We start from the raw sequence: 26,605 nt of genomic DNA, 5'->3' as shown, positions 1-26,605 counted from the left end.
CCGCATTTTTTCCCCAATTGTATATTAGTTATCTCTAAACTCATCTTTATTTTCCTGTTTGAAAGATGGAATTTTTTTAGGTTTATTAATAAAATAAAGAAATAATGCTCATCCTACTGGGTAAATTCACGACCTCTAGGGGCATGGTGTACTACTAATCTAAATCCAAACTCTACGTAGGATGCTCAGTGTCATAATTGACAACGATCTTGATTATAAAAATCTAGCTGTCTGATTTTACAATTTCCCTTTGACCCTCCCGCATTCTTTTGAACTACCTTCTATTCCAATCTCTTTTCTTTTCTTACCACTACCTCCATTCTTCTGGTATCTTATCCTATCTAGAGCACCATTTCTTTACAGCAGGACCAAGCATGACCTTTTAGCTATTTCACAGAAAGCATTTTGTTCTCTTGTCTGCTCCTCTTACATTTTTGATGTGAACATGCATTTTTCCACCGCAGGAAGTCTCTGAAATCTTTTCTGATTAAAAAAATGGAAAGCATTTGTTGGAAAAGTTTACATAGCATCTTTATGTCTTCAGACAGAGAAAGAAGCAGAAGATTCATTGAACTTGGGAAAATTTATCTTCTCTATCATAATATCAACCAATCAAGTAGAATTTTTTTGGACTTAAGAACCTTTGATTATCCTTTTGAGTGGATTCTCAAAGCTCTATTACATAACCGCCAACTGATTGGACGAGATGCGTTTCATGAGTGCACACAACAGCACATGATCTATGCAGTGAAGTATAACAGTCATTTATTACACTAACCGTCGGTCACCAGCATAGGTGATAGTAGGTCTGTACGGTCTGCAGTACTGGAAAATTTCTAACACGAGGCTGAATCCCAAATCCCTCTGTAACCCCTGATCATTTGGACTACTTAATGTGCGGAACATTTCATTATTTGGGATTCCACCCTGGATCCCAGAAGTTAGTAGTGTATATTCTAAAGTAGAATATGTGAAAATTGTTAAGTTGTAAAATAAGTTTCTCAGGACTGTCCACCACCTCTATGGTTCACTCACCATTTGGTTACATGAATAAGAATTTAAAACTACTTTTAGCCTTATTAATTACACTAACCGTCAGTCGCCAGCTCTGCGGTTAGTTACAGTAGTTACACCAATCGCAGATATGTGTTGGTGGAGCAAAGTAACTGGTTAAATAAAGAAACAAATCATAATCTGTTTATAATAATGGTGTTTAATGAACTATATAATTATATTACTATATAAACATTTATATTATAAATATTATATTATTATATAATTATATTAGTATTACAGTAGAACCTCGGATTGCAAGTAATGCGGTTTGTGAGTGTTTTGCAAGAAAGCAAAGATTTTCAATTTTCACTTGGAAAACGAACAAGTCTTGGTTTACGAGTACCGAGTATCAGCTATCACGCATGCGCTTGTTGTTTTGATGTATTTGATGTTTGATGAGCGTCAAGGGATTAGAGGGATTTCTTTAGGGATTTCTTGTTTATTTTTCCGATAAAACAGTGTTTGCGTTGTGTGCGCGCGTGTGTTTAAAAAAGAGTGGAGGAAGGGTAACTGTATAAGACGAGAAAGGGGTGGAGGGGGAGCGGTTCCTTACTTTAGATTCACACACACACACACACAAACACACACATACACAGCGCCTGTGCGCACGAACGGAAACGCTTATCTGTTTGGATTTATTTTTACTTTTTTTTAAAGGTAAAGTGCAGATTAATTTGTTTTATTTTTACTTTATATTTTGTGTTAATTATGTTTATGTATTTATTTTTTTGGGGCTGTGGAACGAATAATTTGAGTTTCCATTATTTCTTATGAATGATTCGATTTGGTTTACAAGTGTTTTAAAATAGGAGCCTGAATGAATTATGCTCGTAATCCAAGGCATCACCCTCAAGGTTGGGCTGCATTCTGTTTCATTGAATGGCCTATAGCCTGGTTCCCACTGCTGCATCACAACTGTGCTGATATTTAATTAATTAGTTAGTTAATTAATATAGCTCTCTTTCTAAGAGTATGTGTACTATTAAGTGATCAGAAAAGGGATTTATCAGTTTAGAAGGTCTAAAAAATTCCTAATTATCCAAGGAACTCTGAGGAACCATTAAAGGGCCAAGAAGAACAGTTTATGTACTGTTTAAGCTTTTCACATGTTCTATGTAGGTATCAAGATTATTACATTATTTTGTTGTCCCGTTTTGGTTGTGCCCTTAAAGTTAGGATGCTCGATCATCCAGTTAATTCTCAAAACACTATTAAAGAACTTCTTTATAAGGAGTGTTTATAGAGAGGAATATTGATCAGGACAGGTTTTCAATAGTTCAGGAGAAAAGATCCATAAAGTAGTCAATAGAATCCCCAATGGAGAAACAAGACGATCTAATAAGACTTGTGCTAAAATCTAAACATCTGACAGGTCTAAAATATTAAGAGGAAAATAACGAACAATGCTGGAGATTTTATTGCAAAATGTCAAACATTAGATATGGTATGAAAGGAATAAAACACACATCTGGATGTGCTGATGTAGAAAAAAAAAGATTGACTATTTTCCTACTACAGCATGACTCTCTCTCAGATCTCACATGTTCATCCTGAAAGGATATACGTTCTTAACACTCCCTTTTATTTAGATTTACAGTCCTGCGTCCTGTAAATAATATACTGCACATTGTTTCAGCAGCACTGTCATATCCAAGAGCATATACTGTATGTGTGTGTGTGTGAATAAAAGTCATCTTAACGCTATGCCATAACAATTATCACTCACAAACGATCGTGGCTTCCGGACAGTCTTCGAGCTTTCGTCTGCGCGTCTCATGCGTCTCTCCGTATCGACGGGTTTAGCGTGCCGGTCGATAGCACTGCTCTCATCTCGTTATGCGTTTGCTGTCTCGTGAATAAAACCGATAGCAAGCGACATCGTAGGGAGGCTTTGCACTCTTTTGGCGTGAAGTTTTGTAGTAGATGAAGGATAAAAAGAAAAGCCTTCTGGGTTTATGGCGGCGCAACAAGGTTACGTTCGATCACCGGCTCAACTGATGTATCAATTACAGCGTTCGGACCGCCGGTTAGGTAATGCATCTGTTTGTTGTTGTGCATTTGCTGGGGGAACATTTATAGTAGTTAATTGAGGTAATTGAAGGATTCGGGCTGTATTTGCTTTTTTCAGCGTGGCAGCGTTAAAGCGGTACACGCAGGGTTAATAGCGTCACATGTTTTTTTATTTACCAAATTTTGGCGAGAAGGTGAAGTGTTATAGGAAAGAAATTCCTTACATAAAAATTTAATTTAAACATCTCATTTGACATATCGATCTGTTTCTGTCTATTTTCACATTACCCACAATGCCATGCTTGAAGTGGTACAGTAGGCTTTAGCCTTCTTAAGCTTGCACTTTCATGCTAACAGCTTAGACGAGTCTCTCTCTTTTTTTAGAGCATTGCATGGCATTCTGGGATTTTTGTTTCCACAATTGCATCAACAAGATTTTTTTGTGTTTGAATTTTCTCTAATTAATTCCATTATAATTGAGTTAAATTAAATTAACTTCAAAATAATTAATTAATTCAATAAAATTAATTAATTAAATTCAGGATGATGTTTTATTTCTGTAACATTGCCAGATGTTTGTGTAAGGCCGTGCCCCGCGATCCTTCCCTTATCTCTATCTCAGTAACTAGATAACTGCTAGCACATCATCAGTTTATCCCTCATTCATCTCACTCTCTGTATCTCCATCGCTCAGTTTCAGGAAATGTGGTTCCTCTTTCTCGTTCCCGTTAACACAGTACGCTCAGTTCGTCAGCTCCATAAAAGCGCTATTTGTTTTGAAGGGCATTTAGCGAAGCGAGCCATAAACCTGCCGGATAAAGTCGTCTCTTGACAAACGCGTTTACACACGAGGACGCTGGAAAATTGCAGCTGTCAGAGCGCCACTGTAATTCTTTCTTTCTACTTGGAAGTGTTTTTTTTTTTTTTTTACTTTTATTTAAGTGAAAATTATTTACTTCTGGTATTTCAGAAGTTTTAAGTCGAGACCTTGTTAAATGTGCTCCATTATACAACGAGAGACGCCCAAGGCCTTGTAAAGACTCATCTGAGAGTCATCCTCAAATGATTCCTCATCCTGATGTTCTTTTGCGGTTTATTATAGGAGCAAAAGAACCCAGATGCCCCTAAAGATCCTGCTCCAGGAAATGGAGATGCGATCATGTGATTTGTGACTTTTTAATCATCCCTCACTGCAAAGGCGCACATTATCTTCAGAAATAGATTCACATGATACCGTATCTCTACAAGATTCTTTTTGTTTGTTTGTTTTCACATGATTCTTTCCATATTTTTTTACAGGATTTGTTTTTGAATATTTGTAAGATGTTTTATATATAATTAATTAATTGTAAATAAAACATATTAGAATAATAAATATAAATAATGCATTATTTACATAAAATATTAAATATATTTTATGCATTATTAAGTAATTTTAATTACGCTTTATTAGGATATTATATGTAAACAATTAATTATGTATTTAAAATATTACATTATAGATTTTTTATAATAATATAATACATGCATAATGTATCATTTATATCGAATTTTAAATATTTATTTTATATATATATTAATAATTTATAAAATTTTTCTACATAATTAATTTATTATAAATACATTTGATATATTATATGATCCATTTTTTGGTATATAAAATAAAAAAAATTTATATATATATATATATATATATATATATATATATATATATAAAATTTAAATATATAATTTTTATATATATAAAATTATGAATTAATTATATATATATATATATATATATATATATATATATATATATATTTTGAATAATATTATGTAAATGGTATTTATAATATCAAATATTAACTTTTATTTTTATTACTAATTGATTATACATATGATTGATTATATTATTATACCTAAATAATTTATTATTTGTATAAAATATAAAATTATGGTATACATAGGTAATTTATAAACTTTATATTTAGCTTTACATTTTATTTACATATTACGTTATCTGATTTACAATTTATTTACGTTTCTTTATGTCACACTTTAAATTTATTATTGTTCATAAATATATTTTTGGATGATACTATTTCACAAGTAGGGTGTGTGGGGAGATTAATCATCTTTACAGCATGTACGCTTCTCTGGTTGAAACATATATTTTAAAAATGTATTTACATAATTTTTTTCTTAACTTAAAATCGTGCACATGCACGTGAACTTTCAAATCTTTCAAATCAACAAATAGTAAAAAATAAATAAAAAAAATTTAATTTAATAAAACAACAACAATAATAAAAATAATAGAATCTCAAACTGCTGTTTAATCAGATTTCTTCTTCACTCATTATAGAAACTAGAAAGGAATTTTGATGAGTTCTTGTATCCCATTTACTATTTAAAGACTCGGCACTGTTCCAGAACAAATTAATGAAGTGCAGGGGACAGAGCCTGAAGGCGTCCCCGCTCGTCAGGACCGGGAAGACGTTCTGAAGAGCAGATGGTTTTCAGCGAGACGTTTCAGAAACAGAAGCCAGGAACGGAAATGGCTAATGGGCGGTTCGGTCCGTCTGCCCTCGTCTCGCCTCGTCTCGCCTCGCCTCGCCTCGTCTTTTTCAAACGTGAATCCTGCCAAGTGCTTTGCAATCCAATTGCTTCACATCCAGCCTTAATGGACACTGATTAGCTTTTAGTTGTGTGACATCATAAATTCACCATGTATGTTGTGATGTTAAAATCAATAGCAATTCATCTTCTCTCATAACGTTGCGTCATCCGAGCTCAGAATGTCCGCGCAGTCGATACTGATTCGATAACAAATTCAAAACCTAAAGTCGGTGTAAAGACGCTACATCAGATGCTGTTTATCCGCTCAGCTAGTAATGTCATAGGAATCGATTTTGACTGAACCGTTCGTGAACCTTGGACAGAATAGGAAATAAACTGTAAATCAATGTTATGAAGGGTACACCCATGGGAAGAGGTGCCAATCCGTTGCAGGTCACACACACACACACACACACACACACACTATGGGCAATTTTGGAAACTCTAATTAGCGTGCCTTTGGGAGGAAACTGGAGTACCTGCAGGACAGCCACCAAAGACGAAGAGAAAGTGCAAACTCCACACACACACACACACTGACCCGAGACGAACCTTTGACCCTGGTGGTGCGAGGCCACGGTGCCAACCACTACGCCACCCTCCCACCAAGTGCACGCCAATAGACACTAAACCTTTCCTTGTCTATCCATCTGTCTCTCTCTCAGTCATGTGATTTTCTATATCACTGCCGAGTTTCACTTGTTTGTCAGGTAATAAATAAATAAATAAATGCAGAAGCTTTTGCTCCGAAGTGAATTTATTCTGGGAGAGATTTCCCGAAACAGCTCGTCTCCCCGCTGAGCTACAGCAGCCGAGCAAACAGAGGGGAATCGGCCTGCGGGAAAGAAAAAGAAAAAAAAAACATCTAAAAGTGACTACAGCACGGCATTTAGACAAGAGCTTTCCGCCCTGCCGATGCCTATATAATTGTTTGGAGACTACAAGGTGTCCCAGAAGTCTCCATTCGCAGGGGAAATTAACACTTTCTTGCAGTCTCCAAAAATGTTTTATACTCCATTTATGTCTTTTTTTTTTTAGGTCCGTGGGTTTAAACCTACTTGAACGGTATATGTAGGAACATGGGATGGAGGAGATTGTATTTGCGGTGATTTAAGACTGCAGTTCATCTTTCAGTCGCACTGTCGAAGGCTGGTTACATCATAGTGGCGTCGCGACGTCTCCTTTAACTGCGGTCGCATTATTTCTGACAGCGAAGAGATCCTTCGTGGCCGAACCTATCCTAAGAGTCTTTCCGAATTGTGGAAAGATGGCGATGAGAAAAGATGTTGGCAGACACAGGTCCTTAAAAATGTAAAAAAAATGTAAATAAAAACAGGGATTTTTGTTGCAGAATTAGTGTTACACGGCGTTACCCAACTGCAGATCGCATACGATCTCTGCTACAACCTTTTCTTTACTAAGATTATTGTGATTTTGAAGATAATTTATTCTTCATATTGCACTGATGTGGCGGTAAGGGTGGAAGGCTCCGCCTTTGTGGCCTTCTTTAGCTCCGCCTTTGTGGCTTTCTTTAGCTCCGCCTTTGTGGCTTTCTTTAGCTCCGCCTTTGTGGCCTTCTCTGACCGCATACAACACGAAGGCTGAGCTAAAATAAGACGGTCTGGTCTGCGGGGATCTCAATTCAATTCAATTTTCAATTCAATTTTATTTGTATAGCGCTTTTAGCAATTTTCATTGCCGCAAAGCAGCTTTACATAGTCAAAAGAATTATTTAGGTTTGTATGAAATGTGAATTTGTATGAATCAAAATGGTCAGTTTGTCCCTGGTGAGCAAGCCGAGGGCGACAGTGGCAAGGAAAAACTCCCTGAGATGGTAAGAGGAAGAAACCTTGAGAGGAACCAGACTCAACAGGGAACCCATCCTCATTTGGGTGAAACAAAAGCAGTAAATGATCTGCATTTATACAGTGTGTAGGGTGGGAGGCAGTTCAGCTATAATAGCTGATGTTAATTGATGTTAATATGGAGTCCAGGTAGTTATTGAAGACCCAGGTAGACTTGTAAGAAGTTCCAGTCATGAACTATCGAACTGTCAAGTCCCCAGAGAAACAGTTGCCAACACCAGTCAAGGCCAGAACCATTTTCTAGGTAGAGAGAATCATTCCCAGACACCAGACGCATCCCAGAGAGACACACGGGGCATCCATGTGACGAGATCTTCAGCCAGAAGCGGGGCACCAGGATGGGTCAGACAGGTCCGGAGGGCAGAGGGAGTCTGGATCACTGGCAGCTCAGGAACGACATGTGTAGCTCGACAGAGAGAGAGAGAAAGAGTGAAAGGGGGGGACAGGAGGAGAGAGGAAAAAGAAAGAGGGGGGGAAAGAGAAGAAGAGGAGAGATGGCAGTTAGGTATGGTGAGTGAGGAAGACAGCATCCAAACATACCAGTTTACCATAATACTCTACGTCCATGAGTCCCCCAGATCTGCTCCTTTACCTATGGCAAATCTATTTATAAAAATGCTCGGCTAAATAAATAGGTTTTTAGCCTGGACTTAAACACTGAGACTGTGTCTGAGTCCCGAACACTATTTGGAAGACTATTCCATAACTTTGGGGCTTTGTAAGAAAAAGCTCTGCCCCCAGCTGTATTTTTCATAATACGCGGTACTGACAAGCAGCCTGCATCCTTTGATCGAAGTAGGCGTGGCGGATCGTAAGACACTAGCAGTTCGCTCAGGTACTGCGGCGCGAGACCATTTAATGCTTTATATGTCAAGAGTAGTATTTTAAAATCAATGCGAAATTTCACAGGGAGCCAATGGAGTGAAGATAAGATAGGGGTGATGTGCTCATATCTTCTGGTTCTGGTGAGGACTCTCGCTGCTGCATTTTGGACTAGCTGAAGCTTATTTATGCATCTAGCTGAACAACCAGACAGTAAGGCATTACAATAGTCCAACCTAGAGGTGATAAAAGCATGAACTAGTTTTTCTGCGTCGTTTAGCGACAATAAATTTCTTATTCTGGCAATATTTCTGAGGTGAAAGAATGCTATCCTGGTAATATTATCTACATGTGCTTCAAATGAAAGGCTGGAATCAATAATCACACCAAGGTCTTTCACTGTTGCATTTGATGGAACAGAAAGGCCATCTAAAGTTACGGTATGATCTAAAATTTTACTCCTAGCTGTATGCGGTCCTATGACTAGAACTTCTGTCTTATCCGGATTTAGCAGAAGGAAGTTAGTTAGCATCCAATTTCTTATGTCCTGCACACATTGCTCAATTTTAGTAAGCTGTTTTTTCTCATCAGGTTTTGCTGAGACATATAACTGTGTATCATCAGCATAACAATGAAAACTAATACCATGCTTACGGATTATGTTGCCCAGAGGAAGCATGTAAAGGGAAAAAAGCAGTGGACCTAAAACTGAACCCTGCGGAACGCCAAACTCCACTAGAGAACATGCAGAATAATCACCATTTAAGTCTACATACTGATAACGATGGGTCAGATAGGATCTGAGCCAGGAGAGGGCTGTACCCTTAATTCCCACTACATTTTCTAATCTGTGAAGAAGAATAGCGTGATCAACAGTGTCAAAAGCTGCACTGAGGTCAAGTAATACAAGCATAGTTACACAACCCTGATCAGAGGCCAATAGAATGTCATTTACTACTTTAACGAGCGCCGTCTCTGTACTGTGATGAGGCCTAAATCCTGACTGATACAGTTCATGTATGCCATTCCTATGTATATATGAGCATAGCTGCTCCGCTACTATCTTTTCCAGGATCTTAGAGATAAAGGGGAGGTTTGATATTGGTCTGTAACTGGACAGCTGACAGGGGTCGAGGTCAGGTTTCTTAATTATTGGTTTGATAACTGCTAATTTAAAAGATTTTGGAACATATCCAATGCTGAGTGAAGAATTAATTATTCTCAACAGGGGTTCTATTATTGCTGGTACTATCTGTTTAAGAAAATGTGTCGGTACAGGATCTAATATACAGGTTGATGAATTTGAAGAAGAGATGAGTGAAATTAGTTCATTCTCTTCAAGGGGAGTAAAGTATTCTAGGTTCTGGTCTGACATGGCTAGATTAACATCTGCATCAATTACATTGTTCGGTTTCAAAACCTCAATTTTATGCCTAATATTTACAATTTTATTATTAAAAAAGTTCATGAAGTCCTCACTATTGCATGATGTTGTTGTGGAGATTTCTGCAGTGGTCTTATTTCTGGTTAATTTGGCTACAGCATTAAATAAGAATCTAGGATTATTTTTATTTTCTTCTATAAGAGTGGAGAGATATGTTGATCTAGCTACACTAAGAGCTTTTCTATAGTTCAGGATGCTCTCCTTCCATGCTATTTGAAATACTAGTAATTTAGTTTGACGCCATTTACGTTCTAATTTCCGAGCGGTCTGTTTTAAAGTGCGCGTGTGATCGTTATACCAGGGAGCAAGTTTTTTATCTCTAATAATTTTTCTTTTGACTGGAGCTACATTATCTAGGGTATAGCGAAATGTCGACTCTAAATATTCAGTCGCCTGATCGAGTTCTGTGGGGTCAGACGGTGATCTAATCGAAGTTGGGAACTCTGGGAGATTACTGATAAAGCTCTGTTTGGTAGTTGATGTGAATGTACGTTTCATACGGTAGCGCGGCGCTGTGTGTACATTATTATTGTGACACACTTGCAATGAGACAAGATAGTGATCTGAGATAACTTCAGATAGTGGTATTGTGAATAAATTTCTTATACTTAATCCAAATAATATTATTAAATTTAAAGTGTGACCTGCTTTATGAGTGGGTCCTACTACACACTGATTTACTCCTACCGAGTCCAGTATAGACATAAATGCAGTTCTCAGAGGGTCTTCTGGGTTTTCAAAATGAATATTAAAATCTCCAGCAATTAACCGCCCTTACTGTCACATCGTTGTGATTTCAAAGAAAATTTATATACCTGCAATAACCGAGCTAACTTTTTTCCATAACAGAAAGTTTTCCACAACATTAAAAGTGACTAGAAATGGATAAAAGTTTCTTCTTTAGCAAAACATTGTGTGGGCCTCAGTGGTAAAGTGGCACAGTGGTAAAGTGCTCGCCCTATCATCCAGAGATCGTGACTTCGATTTCCAGGTGATGCTGTAACTCTCGCAGCCGGAGGTCCAGAGAGAGCTGATTGGCCGAGCTCTCTCAGAGTGGAGGGATGAGAGGTACTCAGTGCTCCCATATTAATCACGGCTCTACAGCCAATCAGGGGCGTCTGTGAGCTCGCGCATGCGGAAGGAGCGGATAGCGCTGTCCTCCGAGTGTGTTACGCCGCCCCTAACGCGTGCGTGAGCGAGCTGTTCGAAAGGATGCGGTCGACTGCGTCACGTTGTTCGGAGGAAACACGGGATAGTCTTCGCCCTCCTGACTGAGTGATAGTAGTAGCCTTAATGTGGGAGCCCCCTAGTGACGGGGAGGAAGTAGACACGACTAAATTAGGGAGAAAAATCTAATAAAAAATTTAACTTCGTGTTGTTACACACTAACCTGAGTTCCTTACTCCAGATGTGTGTGTATGTGTTTTGTGTGTATCCGATCCTGGGTAAATTTGTTGCAATCCTGAATATGTATATGCTTAGATCATTTTGTACCTTTATTTTGGTTTATCACACTGGTAATAATGATAATAATAACACTGAGTGTGTGTGTGTGTGTGTGTGTGTGTGTGTGAAAACACACTAATGTTATTGCGTACGGCCATCCGCATGAGCTCCTCTACAGCCGCTACTGTCTGTTGACTCTGGGACGTGCTGTAAATGTTTCACTAAACCTTCATCACTTATGACCTTTTTGAAGACGTGGCGCTCCGGGCATGTGGTGCGGAACAAATGGAATACTGAGAAGTGCCACCGAGGCGTAAACATGCAGTGCAGCAATGTACCAGTATTCGCGGAAAGAGCCAGGTGGCAATCTGCTGCCGAACTGTTCGCTAATGATAGTTTGACATGCAGAGCGAGAGAGAGAGAGTGAGAGAGAGAGAGAGAGAAAGTGGTGGGGGGGGGGGGGGGTGTAATCACAGAACAGCCTGTCAAATCATTTGGAAAGACTCAAACCTGAGTTCATAGCTGCGGTACACTGCTCATAAACACAGCTTCTACTGCTATAATTAGCACTTACTAACAGGTCTTTAGGTGGAGTGTGTTTGCCGAGTTTCAGTGTGTGTGTGTGTGTGTGTGTGTGTGCACGCCTGGACAAGAGTGGCAGGATTAGGCAGAAACATGTGAGTCTAAAAAGTGCCTAGTTCCTCTAATGGCTCTAACAAGCACACACGTGATCAAAGAAAATTAATTAAAGAATTATTCAGATATTATTATTCAGAAGTGGTGTAATGATGCCCTTTCGAATCTGTCTGTCTGTGTGTGTGTGTGTGTGTGTGTGTGAGATCCTGGTAAGGATGTAAGGAGGTGTGGCCTCTATAATAGAAGTGTAGCTTATATTGCCATCCGCACCAGTGAAGTGGGCGTGGCCTCTGTGTGTTAGTATTAGCTAAGTCCTTGTAAAAGAGGCGTGGCTACTTGTTTTGTCAGTCCCTGTGTAGTAGGTGTGGCCTATGTGTGTTAGTTTCATTTAGGAGGTGTGGCCTTTGTAAAAGAGGTGTGGCTACATTTGCTGTCAGTTTGGCAGAAGTAGGTGTGGCCTCTATGTTAGTATCAGTTAGGAGGTGTGGCCTGTGTAAAAGGGGTGTGGCCTCTTTTTCCTGTCAGGTGTGGCTTATGTTGCTATCAGCAACAGTTAAGTAGGTGTGGCCTACATATGTTTGTATCAAATACAAGGCGTGGCCACTGTAAAAGGGGTGTGGCTTCCATCGCTGTCAATTCCAGTAGGGAAGGCGTGGCCTCTGCATATGTTGGTATCAGGGAAGGAGATGTGGCCTCTGTAAAAGAGGAGTGGTCCCAGTGGAGTCGGTTTGCCTGCTTATGCCACACCTTTTTATCATTTTATTCATAACAAATCACAGTCTATTAAATCACACCATAGAATCTATAAATAATATCATATTAAATCATTCCCATAAAAGCATTTTTCATATCTCTAATCGTAATCTCACATGGAGAGCCAGGACGCAGCTCCACTATGCATTAAAGCCCATTTTAAATTTGTAATCATATTATTGTTTTAACTGTTTCCTCAGATGCTGGAGCCTAAACTGGATGAACAGTGTGATCTGGGTGCTCAGTGGCGCCCCTCGGATGACGAGCACTCGCTCGGGAGCCCGTCTGACGCCCCGGGCACCACAGGCACTTCGGGGAGCACTCCTCTGGACGAGACCAGGCACCTTGTACCTCCTACTCCTCCCCCATCCACCGAGGGCAGCCTGAGTGACATCTGGAGGGTGGACAGAGGAGAGGAGGAAGAGGAGGAGAAGAAAACCTCTACAGAAGAAGAAGAAGAATGCTTACATGTGCATGGCGCTGAACTCGAGGAAGCCGAGGAGAAGAACGGGAAAGACGAGGATTACGACACCAACCCTCCGGCCTCCTCTTCCTCCTCGTCCTTTATCATCCCTGAGTTACGCCTGGACCGCTCTTTCAGCGCCGACGCCCTGTCCTCGACCGGCACTGACGACGAAGACGAGGACGAGGATGAAGACGAGGATGAGGACGAAGATGAGGAAGACAGCGATGATAACTATTTGGAGCCCACTAAGAGGAGGAGCATGGTGGAGTCGGGCTCGTGCGAGAAGCACGGCGGAGGAGGTCTGAGCGTACAGAACTCGCTGCGCAGACGGACGCACAGCGAGGGAAGCCTCCTGCAGGACCCGCGGACCACCTGCTTCACCTCTGATAACGCCATCAACCGCCTGGAGGTCTCCACCGCTAGCAAGGGGGGCTGGACGCTGCCCTCGCCCAAAACCCTGAAGAAGGAGTTGACCAAGAACGGAGGCTCTATGCACCAACTCTGCTTGCTGTTCTCCGGAAGGAAGGTGAGCTGCTCTGAACAGTGACTTATAACACTGACATAAACATTTCATAAACAGCAAAGTAGTCTTGACCTCTCATAACCTTATGTCACGATCACATCATACATACAACGGTGTATGAGCACAGATTACACACTCGAGCGTGTCCCCAGCACCATCACCTTATTATTAATTACATTTTGAGGCTGAAACACAACACTATATAAGTCTCGCTCTGTTTGTGTTACCCGGAGTTCTGACGCCACCAAGTGGTCACTTCTGAAAGAAGAAGAGAACAGGAGCCCAAATTCAAATAAAATTTTTATTTCTCACATATACAGTATGATATAAAGTGAAATGCTTATACTACTAATAATCAAATTTCAAAATAAAAGTTTCAGTATTAAATAAGAGAAATAAGAACATTTTATAAATTAGAAATATAGAAAAATGTGTAAAAAAAACTTTAGCTGTAAAAAGACTTTCAAATTTACATTATGTACAAATATGATAATAAAAAAATTTATAGTAGAATAAAAGCAGGGAAATAGAAATATAATAACATCTAATAACATATAGAGGAGTGTAATGTAGTAAAGTGTAATGTAGAGATGATGTCCAGTTATTGTGCAGAATAATGTGTAAGGTCGCGGTTCAAAGTTCACAAATCTGTGGTGTGCAAAATGTGCAAATGTGCCATATAAAGAAATGTGTGCATTGGCCGGAATTGAAAACCTGATTTATAAATTTATACTGAGCAAGTATAAACCCAGGAATAGTTTATAATAATAATTATATTATTGTACCTGATGTGACGTAGATAGACAGAATCCAATTTAAACATTCAACAATGAAAAATATATTATTTAATAATATATATGGAATATATATATATATATATATATATATATATATATATATATATATATATATATATAAAATACTTGCATAAAATGGCTGCATTTCATATTTTGGAATTAAATATCAAAATCAAAACAATAATTTAAGTTATAAAGGAGTATACCTGATAAGGGATTTAGCAAACATGGCTCTATATATATATATATATATATATATATATATATATATATATATATATATATATATATACTTTTGCAAAGTACTATAAGTAAACAGCTGTTAGATTTTACTGAGCTTGCTGGAGAATATGAGTTCTTCTGGTAACTTGTGTCACACTCACTCCTTTATTTTCATACAAATCCCAGGAGCGAACATAAGGTTTTTTGTTTTCATTTGAAAACTAGTCTGTACTATATTTCTTTTCTTTAGAGCCATGTATATATTCTCCTGCAATGTTATTTATGTATTAATTTTTAAGTTATATATGGAAATACTGAATGATTATGTACATAATGCAGACATGATAAACCTATATAACAAAATTGGACCTGTCCAGGGTGTACCCTGGCCTCCTGGGATAGGCTCCAGGCCTCCCGCGACCCTGAATACAGAATAAAGTGGTATAGAAGATGAGCGAGTGAGAGAGTGAGTGAGTGGTACAGCATATAATATGGTGCCTAAGACTTTTGCACAGTACTGTATAATATAATATAATATAATATAATATAATATAATATAATATAATATAATATAATATAATATAATATAATATAATATAATATAATTAATTTACAATTCACCTTATTTATCTTATTGTACATATTTTGAAGCTTTAATAACAACAACAACAACAACAATAATAATAATAATAATAATAATAATAATAATGTTGAATATCTTGAAAGGTTGTTAACTAGATTTTGTAGCATGGTTAGTGTAACACTAATTACTATTATTATTATTATTATTATTATTATTCATTTATTTTTTTAATTGTATGATACAGTATTTTTTACAGAACATCAACTGCGTGTTGCCCCTACATCAGGGTATGCAGTAAGACAGTTGATCTCTGTAGAAAAAGCTCAAGGTTCGAAGAGCTTTACGCAGCTGTGTTTTTTAGTTTCATCCACTAAAGGGCGCTGTTTAGCTTTCTGTCATTCTGAACTTGACTTCCAGATAAATGTAGGTCATGTGTACTGTACGCAAACTTAGTGCAGAAGTTTCTCATGCCTATTGGCTCCTCAGTGAAATAACACAATACACCATTATGTATCGTAAATCTGTCAACACATTGTCATTATACAATAAGTAGTGGACTTATGCATGCATATAGATATATATGCATATATAATGTGTGTGTGCAAGTGTGTGTGTATGAGAGCGAGAAGAGGGAGAGAGAAAGATGGAGGAGATGGATGCAGTCCAGGAGATTTGGGAGCCTTAAATGGCAGTGTTAGCATAGGAGAAGGAATGCACCATGATGTAGTGTGTGTGTGTTGTGTGTGTGTGTGTGTGTGTGTTTTGGCTGAATCTCAGAGTAATTTTACTACCTATTGGCGTCATCAGACTCCCTTTTCCCCAGCTGTGGGCTGTTTGGAAGAACCCTGTCTCCGCGGCCGTATATCGCAGAGCATCTTTCCATAAAACAATGCCGGAGCTATACTGTAAATCACGCTGACATTTCAAATGACATTTAAACAAAAGAAATTAACAAAAAATAAATAAAAAAGATCTGCAGAGAGCTCGGAGGGCTCAGAAGGAGCCTGCGGCACTGCTGCTTCGCATCTGTGACGATTCAAATGTGAGAAGGAGAACAGCGTTTGTATGATGCAGAATAGAATATTATACATTTACAGTGTGATAAAACAATCTGATTATCATGGAGAACAAAATCATATCTGCTTACACGCTTTCAAAGAGAGAGAGAAAGAGAGCATTACAGTACTGTGACAGCAAAGTAAGAATTATATCATGTTGTCCTGGAAATTCGAGAATATTTAAAGTCTGTAGCCTTCTGTGGTTAGTCCAGGTTTTTTCCATGGATTTAGTTCTTAGTTCTTTAGTCCACTGGTTCATATTTAATCCCTGTCTTGTTTCTTGATCAATCCACAATATTAACGCTGTAGTTCGTCCCTGTTTTGAAGGTTCTAGCTTTTGATTAGTTCCAGTCATTAAACCATGGGTACTTTGTTAGTCCTTGTCTTTAAAGCTGTAGTTCTTGGTTAATCCCCAACTGTAAGGCTGTAGTTCTTGGTTAGTCCCCAAGTGTAAGGCTGTAGTTCTTGGTTAGTCCCCAAGTGTAAGGCTGTAGTTCTTGGTTAGTCCCCAAGTGTAAGGCTGTAGTTCTTGGTTAATCCCTAACTGTAAGGCTGTAGTTCTTGGTTAGTCCCCAAGTGTAAAGCTGTAGTTCTTGGTTAGTCCCCAAGTGTAAAGCTGTAGTTCTTGGTTAGTCCCCAAGTGTAAGGCTGTAGTTCTTGGTTAATCCCTAACTGTAAAGCTGTAGTTCTTGGTTAGTCCCTTCCTTTAAGACTCCAGCTTTTGCTTAGTTCTGGTGTTTAAGCCCCTATTTCTTGGTTAGTCCCCCGTTTAAGGCTCTAGTTCTTAGTTAGTCTAATTTTTTTTAGGCTTTATTTGTTAGTCAGTTCTTGGTTAATCCCCAACTGTATGGCTGTAGTTCTTAGTTCATCCCTTTCTTTAAGACTCTAGATTTTAGTTCTTAGTTCTAGAGTTTAAGCCTCTATTTTTTGTTTAGTCTATAGTCCTGTTAAGGCTATAGTCCTTGGTCTTGCTTAGTCCCAGTCTTTAAAGATGTAGGTCTTGTGTCCATTTCCATTTTTGATTGGTACATTACTTTAAGGCTCTTTAAGTCTCTAAGTAAGTCTTTAAGGCTCTAGTACTTAGTGCCCAGTCTTGAAGGCTTTAGTTTTTGGTTGGGTCCAGGCTGTAATTCTTGATTAGTCCTAATATTTTTTTTTATCTATTTGGTCATTTTAAAGTTTAAGTAATATAGTCTTTAAGTGATGGTTCTTGGATCGACCCAGTTTTTAAGACTCCAGACTTATCTAAGGCTTTACATTTTATTAGTTTCAGTCTATATTTTTAAACTATGGTTTTTGTTAGTCCAGGTCTGAGTACTATATACTGTATTTAAGGGCTCTCAGGTTTGGTTGGACGGAGATTTACGGCTCTTGAATGTTAGAGACATTGGGGTTTTATTTTTGGTTTGGCTCCCACTTTTGGTCGGTGTTATTCAGTTAGTTCTTGTATTCAAGGTTCTGGGCTTTAATTAGTCTCACTCTTGGTTCTATTCTTGGATAGACCCAGCTCTTATCGCAATCACTTTTGTAAAGTCCTAGTTTTTGGTGAATCCAAGTCTTCATGGCTTTTACTCCGGCTCATTGGCCGTCTTTAATGGTTTTAATAACTCCATTCTAGACTTCATTTCTAGGTCAGTCCTTACAGCTTAAATTCTTGGACAGCCCTAGTATTTCAGGCTCTAGTTTCTGCTTAGTCTCAGTTTTTATGGCCCAGATTCTTGGACATTCCTAATGTGGCTTCTTAGATCTAACGCCTACGTGTCTCAGCACGATAAACTCACACAAATTCTGGTGCTAGCATCGTTTGATGCTCTTTGTCTGCAGGCCTGAAACGCTACGGTGTGTTTGCTGTCTGTTTAGTTAAAGCGACCGCGAGTGTGCATGACAAGACATTGCAGCGTGGATAGTTTTCATTGACCGCGCGTACACAAATTAAAGAAGAGGATGGAAAGAAGTCACAAATCAGCTTGAAGACACTCGTCTGATGAGAGTTATAGGCGCTGGAGTGTTACTGTTTCCATTGCACAGTTCGCGCTCAGTGAAATTATGAATCTTATTTATTTGGGACGTCACAGCGTTCCACAGATCCAGCACTTGCTTTTTTTAATGCATACGAAAAGAGAACTGATGTATCCATAGGTGCTTCTCGTAGACTCGATAGGCAGAAGTAGTTTTCCATATGATGGACAGCCAAAGGACCTTTAAGGGCTTTAAACTTTTTAACAGATGTGATTTAGGTGATAAATTAATATATGCTTGGCATAAACTGTTTATATTGCTTGTCATGGTAATATTCCAACATAGTTACATAACAATCCTGTCCTCCACACGCCGTCTTTACGTGAAGTGAAAGACAATAACAGACCACTGAGCGCCAATCAGAAATGATTATTTTCACGTAGCAGTGGTATAAAACCATAGTACTTATGATGTCATAAATATATATATAATGTAATACAGTACATCTAATAATAAGGCAATAATAGGGCAAATAGTTGAAAGGCAGATGCATTTATTCTTTCTTTGATTCCTTCCTCCAGATTCATGTTTCGGTGTTTGTTCAAGTAGGAACTTCCTAGAGAGTTGGATTCCAGCCGGAGAAATGTATTTTCCATTCCAACTTTTTTCTCTCTCTCTCTCTTTCTCTCTCTTTCTCTTTCTCTTTCTCCGTCTCTTTCACTCCGTGTCACTTCCTGGCCCGCGCTTTTATCCCATCTTTCCGATCTGCTCTTCTTCGTATCTCACCCCCCTCCGACACCCGATAGTGAGAAAACGTCATCTGTGCAGAGAGGCAGTAAAGCAAGATGGAGCACCGGACCACCACGCTACAGTATATACTGTATCTCCCACAACACACTTTTTCCACTTCCACACACACACACACACACACACACACACTGGAGCACACAGTGTCTGTAAGGACAGAGAGAGATAATGCACCGGAATCCGACCTCGCTCCAGCCTTCATAACAGCCACATAGTTTTATTATGCAACATCGATATCGTTCCATCTTTCCACTCAGTGAGTTGGAATAATTGAATTAGTTGTAATATTCTGCAGACGCCCGGGCAGAACTGTCTGTACTGATTCGGGTCGCTGCTCCTTGAATTAACCCTGACCGGACACAGGAACGGGGATTCAAGAATAAGCACAGAGTTGTCTTGGGTCGTTATTATGGCTTTTTTTTTATTTTAGTTGTTTGTATTTCCTTATACACCCTGACCCTGAACAGGCAGGTATTGAGGATGCATGAAGGAAGGCCGTAAATGCGGGGCACAGTAACATACGATCGGGTTAAGGGGTGACCTTCATGTCATATACGATGCTCACTCAGCTACACATGTAAAAGCTCCCATCTGTAGTGCCGCAGGGTTTAAACCATGAGGCACATCGCGGGTCTCACTGGCAAACGTCCTGTCCTTTAAATGGGTAGATCTTATCTTCTTCATTAATTATTTATTTAAAAATGCATTTTTTCTTTCTTTCTATTTTTCTTTCTTTTTCATCTTCTTTGTCTGTCTTCCTTCCTTCTTTCTTTTTTTAAAATGTGTAAAGTATTTTCTTCTTCATTAATTATTTATTTAAAAATGCAGTTCTCTCTTTCTTTCATTCTTTTTTCTCTTTCTTTCTTTCTTAAATGTCTTTTTTCATTAATTAATTATTTTTTATTTCAAATGTCCTTCCTACTTTGTAAAGTTTTTGTAAAAATGCATTTTTTTCATTCTGTATTTTTCTTCTTTTTCTTTCTTTCTTTCTTTCTTTCTTTCTTTCTTTTATGACTTCATCAATTATTTCTTTAAAAATAACTTTCTTTCTTTCTTTCTTTCTTTTAAATGTCTAGTGTCTTTTCTTCATTAATTATTTCTTAAAAGAAAATTCTTTCTTTTTTTAATGTGTAGTGTTTTTTCTTCTGCATTTATTATTTCTTTTTCTGTCTTCCTTCCTTCTTTCTTTTATTAAATGTGTAAAGTATTTTCTTCTTCATTAATTATTTATTTAAAAATGCAGTTCTTTTTTTTCATTCTTTATTTTCTTCTTTTTTCTTTTTTTCTTTCTTTCTTTCTTTCTTTCTTTCTTTCTTTCTTTTATGACTTTCTTTTTTTAATGTGTAGTGTTTTTTCTTCTGCATTTATTATTCCTTTAAAAATCACTCTTTCTTTCAAATGTACTCAAGAACTTTCTTTCTTTCAAATGTCTAATGTCTTTTTTTCATTAATTATTTCTTAAAATAATCTTATTTTTTCTTTTTTTTTTCTTTCCTTTGAAATACAGTTAATTTTCCACACAAAACTAAAAAAAATTTTGCAAGCTTTTTGGTGATAAAAAACATAAAATAACCAGAATAACCAAAGAATAGCGCCCTTTTCTGCATATCTACGTGCATATCTGAGTGCACGTCCACCTTCTCCTTATGTCCATGAGGGTTTCCCTCCAGCTTCTCTGGCTCTGCTACCACTAGATACATTCCTCTTCTTTTTTGGGCTGTTCCCATTAGGGGACGCCACAGTCGACCATTTGTCCCCATCTAACTCTGTCTACCACATCTTTCCTTGTCACTCCGACCTAGTCAGCATCATGTGACTCTGATCTGGTGTTCGAGTGTTTACATTATAATAAGCAGTAAAAGATTGTAATAAAAATAATCCAGTTTTGAGACGTCTGTTCCTGATACGTGAGACTGCCTCGTCTCTCTGAACGCTCTGCACGTGATAGGAAGACCTCGGTGTATCAGTGCAAGGCTGAGATGTGGGAGTGCACACAGGCTGCGGAGGAGCGAGAGCTCGGAGAAAAAGGACAGAAATGTGTACTAGGACAGAACAGAACACCGCAGAACAACGAGTGTGAGGAGAGAACGTCATGCTGCTGCTCTGTATCACATACTGTCTAATGTCTTTCTTTCTGTCTCTCTTTCTTCCTCTTTTTTCTTTTTTAAAATATAATTACTTTCTTTTTCTAATTTGTAATCTTTTTTTTCATCTTCCCTTTCTTCTTTTATTAAAAACACCACATATTTAACGTACGGAAGGAAGGGAGAGAGGAAGGGAGGACATAAAAAATATAAATATATACAAATATAAAAGAAAAAAAGAAAGGAAGGAGGAAAGAAAAAATATTTTAAAGAAAAAAGAAAGTAAAGAAGGAAAGACTACATATTAAAAAAGAAAGAAAGTAATTGTATTTTAAAGAAGAAAAAATGAAGGAAGGATGAAAGAAAGAAAGAAATAATGAAGAAATTAAGGATTAATGAAAAGGAGAAAAAATAAATAGAATTTTTAAAGAAGAAAAAAAATGAAAGAAGGAGACTTCATATTAAAAAAAAGTTGTTGTATTATAAATAAGAGAATGAATTAATAAATAAATGAATGAAGTTAGGAAGGAAAGAAGAAATGAAGGAAGTACTAGTTATTTAAAAAAGAGAAATAGAAAGAAAGAAAGTCGAGAGCAGAGTTTGTCAGTGGCCTCTAGTGTCAGTATGTGGAACTGCAGTCTGTTAATATGTTTTTTAATCTGAGTATTTTATGATAAATTAAGTTTCCTTTCATACATAGTTGTGAAAAAAAAGAATGGGAAACAAAGAAAGTGCATTTTTGAATAAAAGAAAAAAAGGTATGCTACTTTAAAAGAAAGAATGTACAAATAGAAAGAACTTTAATGTAAAGTCCTCCTTTCTTTCTTTCTTTCTTTCCTTCTTGTTTTCCCTCTTTCGCCCGCTCGGCAGTACTGAACGAGTCGGTTCATGTCTCTGACCTCTGATAAGAGCCTCGATGCTATAAATAGCTTCTTCGTGCAGTTTCAGGGAACGCTGAGAACCACCCGGGCCGCCGCTAAAGCCAAAGTCCACATGCGGAGCCGCGATCATCACAATCCCCCTGCATTAGCATGTTAGCATTGGCTAAACCTAAAGCACAATTAATGAGGTGTAGCTGATAGCTTTGTGTACCTGACCGTGTGTGTGTGTTTGATGTTAAAGTGGCACGTGGGTGTGTGCTCGAGCCCGGACACTGTAGATGCGAGCGGGGCGACGGCGCTGCGCCTGTTATTTCAGGATCGGGAACGATGGGGAACAAAAGGTGACAAGGTCGAGTCGATTTATCTCAACCTGGACCAGGCGCTTCCCAGCGCGTAGTGAGTAAATATTTGCTGTGCGAGTAAACACTCTGGATGTTTTGGCTGCCAAAGAGGCACATGGGTAAAAAAAAAAAAAAAAAAAAAAACCCGTCTGGACATTTTTCCTTGGTTTTTGTTCCCCAGACTCAAATTAGCTTTGATGTTTATGTTGAAAGTTCTAAAGCGTTTTTATTTTTACACTCTGATGATGTAACTGGCACCGGCTGGGTTTCGGCTCGAAGGGGCTTTTTTTTTACGCAGCGCTTGTGTTACAGTATATATACATATATTTGTCTTGGGGGAAAAAAGGTGCGAACATCTTGTTCAAGCATCATTAACTTCATCAAGTGTTCTTGGAAACGTGTGTGTGTGTGTGCGTGTGCGTGTGTTTTCACAGAGTTTCATGTGTATTCCAGTATGTCTGTCCTCTGCCCGTACAGCTTGTATATGTAACAGTGGGGTTTTTAATTTTATTTAGATTCCCAGAGTCGTGACACAGTGAACACCAGTCTGATACTGGGCAGCGCTCCAGTTTGCTCTCGGGAACAGACTCGGCACACGTGACATCGCTCCTCTGAGACCGTGTGGAAACATTAGATCACACACTTGGTTTATGTACAATATATTAGCTGCACGAGCCGTGCTGATAATCTGGTGAGATGGTCTGGTCACATGGTCAGAGCTGATACACAGCGAGAGATTCTATTTCCCTTCCTTCCCTTCTTCCTTTCTTGTTTCCTCCCTTTTTCTTTCTTTCTTTCTTTCTTTCTTTCTTTCTTTCTTTCTTTCTTTCCTTTTCTTTCTTTCTTCCTTCCTTTTTCTTTTTTGTTTTCTTTCTTTCTTCCTACCTTTGTCTTCTTTTCTTCCTTTCATTCCTACTTTTCCCTTCCTTCCTTTTTCTTTATTTCTTTTTTCCTTTCTTTCTTTCTTCCTGCATTTTATATTCCTTCCTTCCTTCCTTCCTTCCTTCCTTCCTTTTTCTTTCTTTCTTTCTTTCTTTCTTTTTTCTTTCTTCTTATCCATCCTCCATCTCTGGCGCTGTAATCTTTCTTTCCTTCTTTTTTTCTTTCTTTCTTTCTTTCTTGCTTTCTTCCCTCCTTTATTTGTCTTCCTTTCTTCCTTTCTTTTTTCCTTTCTTCCTTCCTTCCTTACTTCATTTGTCTTTCTTTCTTTCTCTCTTTCTTTCTTTCTTTCTCTTTTTCTTCCTTCCTTTCCATCCTCCCTCCCTCCCCCCCCTGGCTCTGTAGGGTTTACTCTTCAGGCCCATGCCGCTCCCTGTGCTGAGTCGTGTCAGGCCGAACACATCCCACTCCGTTTAGTTGAGCTCGGCTAATAATAACCCTCAGCAGTCTCGCGCGTTCTTAAACAGCTCCTCTCACACTTCATTACTCTGTGATGTGGCACACGTCTTCCAGGATTATAACCTGTTCTTTAAAGATCCGGCTTCTCTGCCTCAATCTCCTTCCTGCTTATTACTTCCTCGACAAAAGCTTACATAACGTCCGTTAGAGCAAGCAGCGCTTAATTAGCATTTCCATTTACAGCAGTACAAAAGAAAAGTCCCGGCTAGTTCCTTCGGGAAGAATGCCTCCGCTTCGGTCCGGGATTAAAAGCACGAAGTCTCAGCGTTTGAACCACACACACTTTAACTTCACTCTTAACCATGTAATTAGCACTGTGCTATGCTATCAGCTAAAACTGGCCCAAGATCCGCGGTAAACATCTTCTGATTCCAACACACTTCTCTCACACACACACCCACACACACACTTCTAATCCAGAGTTAATGAGAAGCTGTTTATTTGCATGCTGTGTGAAAACGAGCGCTTTGGTGAGCAGGTTAACAGCGTGGGAACGTCTCAGTGCACCAGCGGCGTGAACTCATCAATGTTGGAAACGTTGAATCTTTCAGCGCGGTGTGCTTTTGGCTCCCACCAGCACTAAAAGTGTGAAGGTACAAATTCATGAATCATCTTTGTTTAGGAATGCAAAAGATCCTGGATTAACACTTCATCTGTCAGTGCCAGAGCTGGAGGAGACGTCTGGGACGAGCTAATCCCTGATGCTGCGCGCTCGGAAGGTCTCGGTTAATTTCCTACAACAGCAGCTGGTTTATATTAATGGATTCGTGCTAATATGTTATTGCAAAGATTACACGAAGAGATGTGTGATAAACTTATCTTATCTTGTGTTTATTTAACATGGATTCGTTTTTGATTTTCTGTTGGTTCACCACATGATGAGCATGAGGTTGTGTATCTGAACATCACTTTATCGTTTCACCGCAGCTTCATGACTGACATGTGATTTATTTACATCCACTGCTGATGCTTTAATTTAAAGCCTAAATAATTCTTTATTAATTATATATAAAAACTCTATTTATGCCCTTCAAATTTTTTTATTTTTTATTATTACGGTTTATTCCTCATTAATTTACAATCAATTCTTCATTGATTTTTTATTTAATCCCAAATGACTCCCTTCTGATTCACCATTGTTTTAACTTTCACAATTCAATCTTTATTAAATTTGTATTGATTCACAATTTATTCTCACAAATCAAATCTCTATTGATTCAAAACTGATTCTTTTTTCAATCTCTGTTGATTCCCTTGAATCATTATTTGTTCCATTTTTCTGCAGTTGATTCTTTATTGATTCCCTTCTGATTCACCATCCTTTTAAAAAAAAATCACGTTTAACTCATCAACTCATAATTGATTTTTTTTCTACTGATTCATCATTAAATTATCATTGAATCTCTATTGATTTACAATTTCTTCTTTATTAAATCTCTATCGATTCCCTTGTGATTCATCATCCTTTTACAATTTTTTCACCAATGATTCTTTATTAAATTTGTATTCATTCATTCTTAATTCTTTATTGAATATCTAATGATTCTATTCTGACTCACCATCCGTTACCATTGTTTCACATTTCAGATTCATTAATAACTCACAATTGAATCTTTATCGAATCTGTATCGATTCACTATTTTTTAATTGAATCTCTGTTGACTCTCTCCTGATTCACATTCATTTGTGTAGAATTTTTGCCAATTGATTCATGATTTCCATTTATTTATACAGTTTATTCTTTACTGATCCCTTTCTCTATTTTGCGCAGGAATGATTCTTTATTAAATCTGTACTAATTTAACATTAATTGTTTACCGAAACTTTAATGATACGCTTCTGATTCACCATCAATTATCATTGTTTGACAGTTGATTCATCAACAAACAATTAAAGCTTTATTGAATCTGTACTGATTCATAATTGATTCTTTATTACAGTTTTTGATTCATCACTGATTAATGATTGATTATTTATTGAATCTGTAGTAATTCTTTTCTGATTCACAATCCTTTTACAAATTGTCCACTAATGATTCTTTATTAAATCTGTATTAATTCACTATTTATTCTTTATCAAATCTCTGATGATTCCGTTCTGTTTTACCATCATTTTACTATTGTTTCACTGTTAATTCATCATCAACTCATAATTGAATTTTCATCAAATCTGTATGGATCCACACATTTTATTTGCCTTTTTTTTCACAATTGATTCAATACTGATTTATGTTTGATTCTTTATCAGATTATACATCTTCCTTCTGATCCTTTTGATTTACCATCTTTTTTTTTTACATCTACATTAATTCATCATTAATTCTTTAACGAATTGCTAAAGAATCATTTAAAACTGTTTCACAGTCGATTCATCAACTCTCAACTGAATCCTTATTTAACCTGAATCAATTCACGATTGATTCTTTACCGACTCTCTATTGATTCACCATTAAATCTAAATAGATTTTTTTTCTAACAACTAATTCACAATTGGCTCATTATTAAATCTTTATTAATCCACTGTTGATACGTCTCTTGATCTTTTATACGTGATCTTTTTTTTTCACAGTTGACTCCTTATTAATTCATGATTGATTCTTTATTGAATCTCTGTTGATTGAACTAATTCACTATCGATAGATTGCTGATTTATAATGAATTCTTGATTGCATCTCGGTCGATTCTCCACTGACTCACCACTGAATCTCTATTGCCTCAGCCGTGCTTTACCCCTGAATCATCATCGACTCTTGCCTCATGCGAGGAGCCTAAGAAAGTGTGTAACAGCTTTTGTTGTTCCAGCACACATGCTCTCTCTGCAGTGCATACGTTACATTGACGTGAAGCAGTATAC

The 26,605-nt window shown here is 37.7% G+C and overlaps 1 protein-coding gene across 4 annotated transcripts in view; it reads left to right on the top strand.

Annotated features, from left to right (window-relative positions):
* The window catches only part of rgs3a (regulator of G protein signaling 3a), a 158,880-nt gene that overhangs the window by 102,349 nt on the left and 29,926 nt on the right, over positions 1-26,605 (top strand). For all 4 annotated transcript variants that reach the window (XM_053485628.1, XM_053485626.1, XM_053485629.1 and 1 more), the window contains one exon: positions 12,834-13,625. In XM_053485628.1, the coding sequence (XP_053341603.1) occupies positions 12,834-13,625 (792 nt within the window). The remainder of the gene's footprint in view (positions 1-12,833; positions 13,626-26,605) is intronic.

Source organism: Clarias gariepinus, chromosome 24 (genome assembly GCF_024256425.1).
Source record: "Clarias gariepinus isolate MV-2021 ecotype Netherlands chromosome 24, CGAR_prim_01v2, whole genome shotgun sequence".
Classification (NCBI taxonomy): Eukaryota; Metazoa; Chordata; class Actinopteri; order Siluriformes; family Clariidae; genus Clarias; species Clarias gariepinus.
This window is presented reverse-complemented; position numbering and strand designations above follow the sequence as displayed.